The sequence below is a fragment of the Amaranthus tricolor genome, chromosome 6 (genome assembly GCF_026212465.1).
Source record: "Amaranthus tricolor cultivar Red isolate AtriRed21 chromosome 6, ASM2621246v1, whole genome shotgun sequence".
Lineage (NCBI taxonomy): Eukaryota > Viridiplantae > Streptophyta > Magnoliopsida > Caryophyllales > Amaranthaceae > Amaranthus > Amaranthus tricolor.
The window spans coordinates 994,920-1,006,939 of record NC_080052.1 but is presented as its reverse complement, the minus strand read 5'-3'; the positions used below and the strand labels follow the sequence as shown (position 1 = coordinate 1,006,939).

Below are 12,020 nucleotides of genomic sequence, written 5' to 3'. Positions count from 1 at the left end.
AAGGACTTTATGAATGGTTAGTTATGCCCTTTGGTTTATCTAATGCACCTTCTACCTTTATGAGACTTATGAACCAAACCTTGAAGCCTTTCTTAGGTCACTTTGTAGTGGTTTATTTTGATGATATTTTGGTGTATAGTCAAAGTGAAGATGAACATGTTGATCATTTACGTCAAGTGTTTAGTGTGCTAGCTAAGGAGAAGTTATATGGTAACTTGGAGAAATGTCAATTCTTTTCGGAGTCAGTTAAGTTTCTTGGATATATTGTGTCAATTGAGGGGATAAAAGCGGATGTAAAGAAAGTTGAAGCTATTAGAGACTGGCCTATCCCTACCACCATTCACCAAGTTAGATCATTTCATGGTTTAGCTTCTTTTTATAGGAGGTTTGTCCCAAACTTTAGCTCAATCATGGCCCCTATCACCGAACTCACAAAACTTAAGACTTTTGAGTGGAATTCCAAAGCACAAGCAGCCTTTGACACCATCAAAAACAAACTTACCACCGCACCTGTTCTAGCTTTACCTAATTTTGATGATATTTTTGAAGTAGAGTGTGATGCATCTGGGGTAGGTATTGGAGGTGTCCTTACTCAAAACAACAAACCCCTTGCTTACTTTAGTGAGAAGCTCAATGATGCTAAGAGGAAATACTCAACTTATGATAAGGAGTTTTATGCTATCATTAGATGTTTAGAGCATTGGAGACACTACTTGATTGCCAAAGAATTTGTGTTACATTCTGACCATGAGGCCTTAAAGTTCATTCAAAGCCAACACAAACTTCAATCTAGACATGCTAAGTGGGTCGAGTTCCTACAAACCTTTCATTTCACCATTAAACACAAAGCGGGTAAACTAAACACCGGAGCTGATGCTTTATCTAGGAGATACTTGCTTTTGAGTACTTTGAATACTAAGGTTGTGGGAATGGAATTGTTAAAGGAATGCTATATTGATGATGTTGATTTTGGAGGAGTTTTCGAAAAATGCCATAATAAGCCTCAAGGACTTTTTTACATCTTCCAAGGATATCTTTTTCGAGGAAACCAATTGTGTGTGCCTAGACATAGTGTTAGGGAGACTTTGATTAAGGAGTATCATGAAGGAGGACTTGGAGGACATTTTGGAGAAGAGAAGACCATAGCTTTAGTAAGTGAGACCTTCTATTGGCCCAAGCTTGCTAAGGATGTCATTCATGTTATCAAGAGATGTGTGCAATGTTTAAAAGCCAAAGCCCACAAAACATCTCAAGGTCTTTACCAACCTCTTCCTACGCCACAAAACCCATGGGAGGATGTGAGTTTAGATTTCATCACTGGACTTCCTAGAACCTCTAACAATAAGGATTCCATCATGGTTGTTGTTGATAGGTTTTCTAAGATGGCTCACTTCATTGCTTGTCATACTACTCATGATGCCGTTAATATTGCTAACCTTTACTTTAAGGAGATAGTAAGACTACACGGGATAGCAAGAAGCATAGTGAGTGATAGAGATTCAAAGTTTCTTAGTCATTTTTGGCTTACTTTGTGGAGAAAAATGGGAACAAAGCTTAACTTTAGTAGTTCTAGCCACCCCCAAACTGATGGTCAAACCGAAGTAACCAATAGGACCTTAGGAACCTTGTTGCGTGCTCTCATTACAAAGAATCCTAAACAATGGGAACAATTGCTACCACATGCTGAATTTGCTTATAATCGCGTTCCTAGCAAGACCACAGGGTTTTCTCCTTTCTTTGTGGTTTATGGCCTTAACCCATTAACCCCTATAGACCTTACGCCTTTTCCTACACCATTGAAGTTCAGTCACGATGCCGAGTTGAGAGCTAATGAAATTCAAAAGGTGCATAAGCAAGTTGTGGAAAGGATTGAGAAAATGAATGAGAAGGTTAAAGAAAGAGTGGATCAAAAGAGAAAAGAGGTGATTTTCAAAGAAGGTGACTTAGTATGGATTTACTTGAGAAAGGATAGGTTTCCCATCCAAAGAAAATCAAAATTAAGTGCTAGAATTGATGGACCTTTTGAAATTTTGGAGAAAGTAAATGACAATGCTTACAAACTAGAGCTACCTAGTAGCTATGGTGTGTCCTCTACATTTAATGTTGCAGATTTAATTCCATTCCATGAAGAGGATACGTTACCAAGCTTGAGGTCAAGCTTCTCCAAAGAAGGGGAGGATGATGTAGGATCACCTACATCTAGTTCTCATGAGCTAACCTGGATCAATACCATGATTCATCATATGGAAGATGCTCAAATTCAAGGTTTAAATGTCAAGTCTTTTAATTTTGTAATCATGAACTAAGTCTTCTTTAATTTGAATCTTTATTTTGTATTTTCATTTTTATAATGAAACAAAGTCTTAGAGATGATTAAGCCAGGTTTAGGATCAAGCTTAATCATGTCTCATGTTTAGTTAGTCGAGTTGTAATTTTTATTTTATTGAGTCTAATATTTATTTTGCTCATGGGACGTTTTTTACAAAATTAAAATGCATGGATCAAAACAACCAATCAGATTCTCCAAATTGAGCCGTTGCATTCTTCAAAACTAGCTGATTTACAACAGCCATATGTTATGAAGATTGAGTGGGATTTTTATGATAATATCTCTTACAAATCAGCCACAAATAATCCCAAGAAGATAGAAGAGCTGATTTGAAAATCCCAAAGAAAAATTAGCTGTTAGAGACAACAAAACTAGCTGTTAGAGACAACAAAAAAAAATCAGCAAAAATCTCCTTGTTCTTTTACTAGCTGTTGCATTTTATTGCCATTTTGGTTGTACTTTCATTTTCAAAGTTTGTACTCATTGCTGAATGCTTTAGTATAAATAGGATGTATGCACTCTTGTAATTCACAACCTGATTTTTACATTCTGAATACAAAACAACCTTTGAGCAAATTCCTTTGTTCTCTCTTTGCAATTTACTTTAACTTGGATTGGTTTTAGTAAGTTGAAGTTCCTATGCTTTTCATTCTTTTGGCTTAAAGTTTGAATGTGTTCTTAGGAGCCCTTGGTTTTAATTTGTGGTGAATCTGTATCAAATTAATCCTTGGATCAGCCATTTTCAAGTTGTTCAATTCAACATATCTTTTCTTAGTTCTTCTTATTACAAAACCCACAAAATCACAAAAAAAAAAAAACATTTTACAATACAACCTAAACTTTCAGCCTTAATTGCTGAATTCCGAAACCGTGAAACATACGTGTGCATATAGTTTGGTCCTTGTTCAAAACATAGCCAACCTATATCAATAATGAACAAGGATCAATGATCAATGAAGAATGAACGATGAAGAATGAACAAGGATCAATGATTAAAGAAGAATGAACAAGGATCAATGATAAATGAAGAATGAACGATGAAGAATGAACAAGGATCAATGATCAATGAAGAATGAACGATGAAGAATGAACAAGGATCAATGATCATTGAGGAATGAATGATGAACAATGAACAAGGAACAATGATCAATGAAGAATGAACGATGAATAATGAACAAGGAACAATGATCAATGAAGAATGAACGATGAATAATGAACAAGGATCAATGATCAATGAAGAATGAACGATGAAGAATGAACAAGGATCAATGATAAATGAAGAATGAACGATGAAGAATGAACAAGGATCAATGATCAATGAAGAATGAACGATGAAGAATGAACAAGGATCAATGATCAATAAAGAATGAACGATGAAGAATGAACAAGGAATAATGATCAATGAAGAATGAACGATGAAGAATAAACAAGGATCAATGATAAATAAAGAATGAACGATGAAGAATGAACTAGGATCAATGATCATTAAAGAATGAATGATGAAGAATAAAATAGGATCAATGATCAATGAAGAATGAACGATGAAGAATGAACAAGGATCAATGATCATTGAGGAATGAACAATGAACAATGAACAAGGATCAATGATCAATGAAGAATGAACGATGAAGAATGAACAAGGATCAATGATCAATGAAGAATGAACGATGAAAAATGAACAAGGATCAATGATCAATGAAGAATGAACGATGAATAATGAACAAGGATCAATGATCAATGAAGAATGAACGATGAAGAATGAACAAGGATCAATGATTAAAGAAGAATGAACAAGGATCAATGATAAATGAAGAATGAACGATGAAGAATGAACAAGGATCAATGATCAATGAAGAATGAACGATGAAGAATGAACAAGGAATAATGATCAATGAAGAATGAACGATGAAGAATAAACAAGGATCAATGATAAATAAAGAATGAACGATGAAGAATGAACAAGGATCAATGATCATTGAGGAATGAACGATGAACAATGAACAAGGAACAATGATCAATGAAGAATGAACGATGAAGAATGAACAAGGATCAATGATCAATGAAGAATGAACGATGAAGAATGAACAAAGATCAATGATCAATGAAGAATGAACAAGGATCAATGATAAATGAAGAATGAACGATGAAGAATGAACAAGGATCAATGATCAATGAAGAATGAACGATGAAGAATGAAAAAGGATCAATGATAAATGTAGAATGAACGATGAAGAATGAACAAGGATTAATGATCAATGAAGAATGAACGATGAAGAATAAACAAGGATCAATGATCAATGAACAATGAACGATGACGAATGAACAAGGATAAATGATCAATGAAGAATGAACCATGAAGAATGAACGATGAAGAATGAACAAGGATAAATGATAAATGAAGAATGAACGATGAAGAATGAACAAGGATCAATGATCAATGAATAATGAACAATGATGAATGACCAAGGATCAATGATCAATGAAGAATGAACGATGAAGAATGAACAAGGATCAATGAACGATGAAGAATGAACGATGAAGAATGAACTAGGATCAATGATCATTAAAGAATGAAAGATGAAGAATAAAATAGGATCAATGATCAATGAAGAATGAACGATGAAGAATGAACAAGGATCAATGATCATTGTGGAATGAACAATGAACAATGAACAAGGATCAATGATCAATGAAGAATGAACGATGAAGAATGAACAAGGATCAATGATCAATGAAGAATAAACGATGAAGAATGAACAAGGATCAATGATCAATGAAGAATGAACGATGAAGAATGAACAAGGATCAATGATCAATGAAGAATGAACGATGAAGAATGAACAAGGATCAATGATCAATAAAGAATGAACGATGAAGAATGAACAAGGAATAATGATCAATGAAGAATGAACGATGAAGAATAAACAAGGATCAATGATAAATAAAGAATGAACGATGAAGAATGAACAAGGATCAATGATCATTGAGGAATGAACGATGAACAATGAACAAGGAACAATGATCAATGAAGAATGAACGATGAAGAATGAACAAGGATAAATGATCAATGAAGAATGAACGATGAAGAATGAACAAAGATCAATGATCAATGAAGAATGAACAAGGATCAATGATAAATGAAGAATGAACGATGAAGAATGAACAAGGATCAATGATCAATGAAGAATGAACGATGAAGAATGAACAAGGATCAATGATCAATGAAGAATGAACAATGAAGAATGAACAAGGATCAATGATAAATGAACAATGAACGATGAAGAATGAACAAGAATCAATGATAAATGAACAATGAACAATGAAGAATGAACAAGGATCAATGATCAATGAAGAATTAACGATGAAGAATGAACAAAGATCAATGATCAATGAAGAATGAATGATGAAGAATGGACAAGGATCAATGATAAATGAAGAATGAACGATGAAGAATGAACAAGGATCAATGATCAATGAAGAATGAACGATGAAGAATGAACAAGGATTAATGATCAATAAAGAATGAACGATGAAGAATGAACAAGGATCAATGATCATTGAGGTATGAACGATGAACAATGAACAAGGAACAATGATCAATGAAGAATGAACGCTGAAGAATGAACAAGGATCAATGATCAATGAAGAATGAACGATGAAGAATGAACAAGGATCAATGATTAAAGAAGAATGAACGATGAAGAATGAACAAGGATCAATGATAAATGAACAATGAACGATGAAGAATGAACAAGAATCAATGATAAATGAACAATGAACAATGAAGAATGAACAAGGATCAATGATCAATGAAGAATTAACGATGAAGAATGAACAAAGATCAATGATCAAGGAAGAATGAACGATGAAGAATGAACAAGGATCAATGATCAATGAACAATGAACGATGAAGAATGAACAAAGATCAATGATCAATGAAGAATGAACAAGGATCAATGATAAATGAAGAATGAACGATGAAGAATGAACAAGGATCAATGATCAATGAAGAATGAACGATGAAGAATGAAAAAGGATCAATGATTAATGTAGAATGAACGATGAAGAATGAACAAGGATTAATGATCAATGAAGAATGAACGATGAAGAATAAACAAGGATCAATGATCAATGAACAATGAACGATGACGAATGAACAAGGATAAATGATCAATGAAGAATGAACCATGAAGAATGAACGATGAAGAATGAACAAGGATAAATGATAAATGAAGAATGAACGATGAAGAATGAACAAGGATCAATTATCAATGAATAATGAACAATGATGAATGACCAAGGATCAATGATCAATGAAGAATGAACGATGAAGAATGAACAAGGATCAATGAACGATGAAGAATGAACGATGAAGAATGAACTAGGATCAATGATCATTAAAGAATGAAAGATGAAGAATAAAATAGGATCAATGATCAATGAAGAATGAACGATGAAGAATGAACAAGGATCAATGATCATTGTGGAATGAACAATGAACAATGAACAAGGATCAATGATCAATGAAGAATGAACGATGAAGAATGAACAAGGATCAATGATCAATGAAGAATAAACGATGAAGAATGAACAAGGATCAATGATCAATGAAGAATGAACGATGAAGAATGAACAAGGATCAATGATCGATGAAGAATGAACAAGGATCAATGATCAATAAAGAATGAACGATGAAGAATGAACAAGGATCAATGATCATTGAGGAATGAACGATGAACAATGAACAACGAACAATGATCAATGAAGAATGAACCATGAAGAATGAACGATGAAGAATGAACAAGGATAAATGATAAATGAAGAATGAACGATGAAGAATGAACAAGGATCAATGATCAATGAAGAATGAACAATGAAGAATGAACAAGGATCAATGATCAATGAAGAATGAACGATGAAGAATGAACAAGGATCAATGAACGATGAAGAATGAACGATGAAGAATGAACTAGGATCAATGATCATTAAAGAATGAATGATGAAGAATAAAATAGGATCAATGATCAATGAAGAATGAACGATGAAGAATGAACAAGGATCAATGATAAATGAACAATGAACGATGAAGAATGAACAAGAATCAATGATAAATGAACAATGAACAATGAAGAATGAACAAGGATCAATGATCAATGAAGAATTAACGATGAAGAATGAACAAAGATCAATGATCAATGAAGAATGAACAAGGATAAATGATAAATGAAGAATGAACAATGAAGAATGAACAAGGATCAATGATCAATGAAGAATGAACGATGAAGAATGAAAAAGGATCAATGATAAATGTAGAATGAACGATGAAGAATGAACAAGGATTAATGATCAATGAAGAATGAACGATGAAGAATAAACAAGGATCAATGATCAATGAACAATGAACGATGACGAATGAACAAGGATAAATGATCAATGAAGAATGAACCATGAAGAATGAACGATGAAGAATGAACAAGGATAAATGATAAATGAAGAATGAACGATGAAGAATGAACAAGGATCAATGATCAATGAATAATGAACAATGATGAATGACCAAGGATCAATGATCAATGAAGAATGAACGATGAAGAATGAACAAGGATCAATGAACGATGAAGAATGAACGATGAAGAATGAACTAGGATCAATGATCATTAAAGAATGAAAGATGAAGAATAAAATAGGATCAATGATCAATGAAGAATGAACGATGAAGAATGAACAAGGATCAATGATCATTGTGGAATGAACAATGAACAATGAACAAGGATCAATGATCAATGAAGAATGAACGATGAAGAATGAACAAGGATCAATGATCAATGAAGAATAAACGATGAAGAATGAACAAGGATCAATGATCAATGAAGAATGAACGATGAAGAATGAACAAGGATCAATGATCGATGAAGAATGAACAAGGATCAATGATCAATAAAGAATGAACGATGAAGAATGAACAAGGATCAATGATCATTGAGGAATGAACGATGAACAATGAACAACGAACAATGATCAATGAAGAATGAACCATGAAGAATGAACGATGAAGAATGAACAAGGATAAATGATAAATGAAGAATGAACGATGAAGAATGAACAAGGATCAATGATCAATGAAGAATGAACAATGAAGAATGAACAAGGATCAATGATCAATGAAGAATGAACGATGAAGAATGAACAAGGATCAATGAACGATGAAGAATGAACGATGAAGAATGAACTAGGATCAATGATCATTAAAGAATGAATGATGAAGAATAAAATAGGATCAATGATCAATGAAGAATGAACGATGAAGAATGAACAAGGATCAATGATAAATGAACAATGAACGATGAAGAATGAACAAGAATCAATGATAAATGAACAATGAACAATGAAGAATGAACAAGGATCAATGATCAATGAAGAATTAACGATGAAGAATGAACAAAGATCAATGATCAATGAAGAATGAACAAGGATCAATGATAAATGAAGAATGAACAATGAAGAATGAACAAGGATCAATGATCAATGAAGAATGAACGATGAAGAATGAAAAAGGATCAATGATAAATGTAGAATGAACGATGAAGAATGAACAAGGATTAATGATCAATGAAGAATGAACGATGAAGAATAAACAAGGATCAATGATCAATGAACAATGAACGATGACGAATGAACAAGGATAAATGATCAATGAAGAATGAACCATGAAGAATGAACGATGAAGAATGAACAAGGATAAATGATAAATGAAGAATGAACGATGAAGAATGAACAAGGATCAATGATCAATGAAGAATGAACAATGAAGAATGAACAAGGATCAATGATCAATGAAGAATGAACGATGAAGAATGAACAAGGATCAATGAACGATGAAGAATGAACGATGAAGAATGAACTAGGATCAATGATCATTAAAGAATGAATGATGAAGAATAAAATAGGATCAATGATCAATGAAGAATGAACGATGAAGAATGAACAAGGATCAATGATAAATGAACAATGAACGATGAAGAATGAACAAGAATCAATGATAAATGAACAATGAACAATGAAGAATGAACAAGGATCAATGATCAATGAAGAATTAACGATGAAGAATGAACAAAGATCAATGATCAATGAAGAATGAACAAGGATCAATGATAAATGAAGAATGAACAATGAAGAATGAACAAGGATCAATGATCAATGAAGAATGAACGATGAAGAATGAAAAAGGATCAATGATAAATGTAGAATGAACGATGAAGAATGAACAAGGATTAATGATCAATGAAGAATGAACGATGAAGAATAAACAAGGATCAATGATCAATGAACAATGAACGATGACGAATGAACAAGGATAAATGATCAATGAAGAATGAACCATGAAGAATGAACGATGAAGAATGAACAAGGATAAATGATAAATGAAGAATGAACGATGAAGAATGAACAAGGATCAATGATCAATGAATAATGAACAATGATGAATGACCAAGGATCAATGATCAATGAAGAATGAACGATGAAGAATGAACAAGGATCAATGAACGATGAAGAATGAACGATGAAGAATGAACTAGGATCAATGATCATTAAAGAATGAAAGATGAAGAATAAAATAGGATCAATGATCAATGAAGAATGAACGATGAAGAATGAACAAGGATCAATGATCATTGTGGAATGAACAATGAACAATGAACAAGGATCAATGATCAATGAAGAATGAACGATGAAGAATGAACAAGGATCAATGATCAATGAAGAATAAACGATGAAGAATGAACAAGGATCAATGATCAATGAAGAATGAACGATGAAGAATGAACAAGGATCAATGATCAATGAAGAATGAACGATGAAGAATGAACAAGGATCAATGATCAATAAAGAATGAACGATGAAGAATGAACAAGGATCAATGATCATTGAGGAATGAACGATGAACAATGAACAACGAACAATGATCAATGAAGAATGAACCATGAAGAATGAACGATGAAGAATGAACAAGGATAAATGATAAATGAAGAATGAACGATGAAGAATGAACAAGGATCAATGATCAATGAAGAATGAACAATGAAGAATGTACAAGGATCAATGATCAATGAAGAATGAACGATGAAGAATGAACAAGGATCAATGAACGATGAAGAATGAACGATGAAGAATGAACTAGGATCAATGATCATTAATGAATGAATGATGAAGAATAAAATAGGATCAATGATCAATGAAGAATGAACGATGAAGAATGAACAAGGATCAATGATAAATGAACAATGAACGATGAAGAATGAACAAGAATCAATGATAAATGAACAATGAACAATGAAGAATGAACAAGGATCAATGATCAATGAAGAATTAACGATGAAGAATGAACAAAGATCAATGATCAATGAAGAATGAATGATGAAGAATGAACAAGGATCAATGATAAATGAAGAATGAACGATGAAGAATGAACAAGGATCAATGATCAAAGAAGAATGAACGATGAAGAATGAACAAGGATCAATGATCAATGAAGAATGAACGATGAAGAATGAACAAGGATCAATGATTAAAGAAGAATGAACGATGAAGAATGAACAAGGATCAATGATAAATGAACAATGAACGATGAAGAATGAACAATGAAGAATGAACGATGAAGAATGAACAAGGATCAATGATCAATGAAGAATGAACGATAAAGAATGAACAAGGATCAATGATCAATGAAGAATGAACAAGGATCAATGATAAATGAAGAATGAACGATGAAGAATGAACAAGGATCAATGATCAATGAAGAATGAACGATGAAGAATGAACAAGGATCAATGATCAATAAAGAATGAACGATGAAGAATGTACGATGAAGAATGAACAAGGATCAATGATCATTGAGGAATGAACGATGAACAATGAACAACGAACAATGATCAATGAAGAAAGAACCATGAAGAATGAACAAGGATCAATGATCAATTAAGAATGAACGATGAAGAATGAACAAGGATCAATGATTAAAGAAGAATGAACGATGAAGAATGAACAAGAATCAATGATAAATGAACAATGAACAATGAAGAATGAACAAGGATCAATGATCAATAAAGAATTAACGATGAAGAATGAACAAAGATCAATGATCAATGAAGAATGAATGATGAAGAATGAACAAGGATCAATGATCATTAAAGAATGAATGATGAAGAATGAACAAGGATCAATGATCATTGAGGAATGAACGATGAACAATGAACAACGAACAATGATCAATGAAGAATGAACCATGAAGAATGAACGATGAAGAATGAACAAGGATAAATGATAAATGAAGAATGAACGATGAAGAATGAACAAGGATCAATGATCAATGAAGAATGAACAATGAAGAATGAACAAGGATCAATGATCAATGAAGAATGAACGATGAAGAATGAACAAGGATCAATGAACGATGAAGAATGAACGATAAAGAATGAACTAGGATCAATGATCATTAAAGAATGAATGATGAAGAATAAAATAGGATGAATGATCAATGAAGAATGAACGATGAAGAATGAACAAGGATCAATGATCATTGAGGAATAAACAATGAACAATGAACAAGGATCAATGATCAATGAAGAATGAACGATGAAGAATGAACAAGGATCAATGATCAATGAAGAATGAACGATGAAGAATGAACAAG

At 32.6% G+C, this 12,020-nt stretch overlaps 1 protein-coding gene across 1 annotated transcript; it reads left to right on the top strand.

Annotated features, from left to right (window-relative positions):
• Positions 1–929: 929 nt before the first annotated feature.
• LOC130814992 (uncharacterized) lies at positions 930–2,115 on the top strand. Its single transcript, XM_057681309.1, has 3 exons — positions 930–1,212; positions 1,723–1,922; positions 2,110–2,115. The coding sequence occupies exons 1-3, from the start codon at positions 930–932 to the stop codon at positions 2,113–2,115; spliced, it is 489 nt and encodes a 162-aa protein (XP_057537292.1).
• Positions 2,116–12,020: the final 9,905 nt, after the last annotated feature.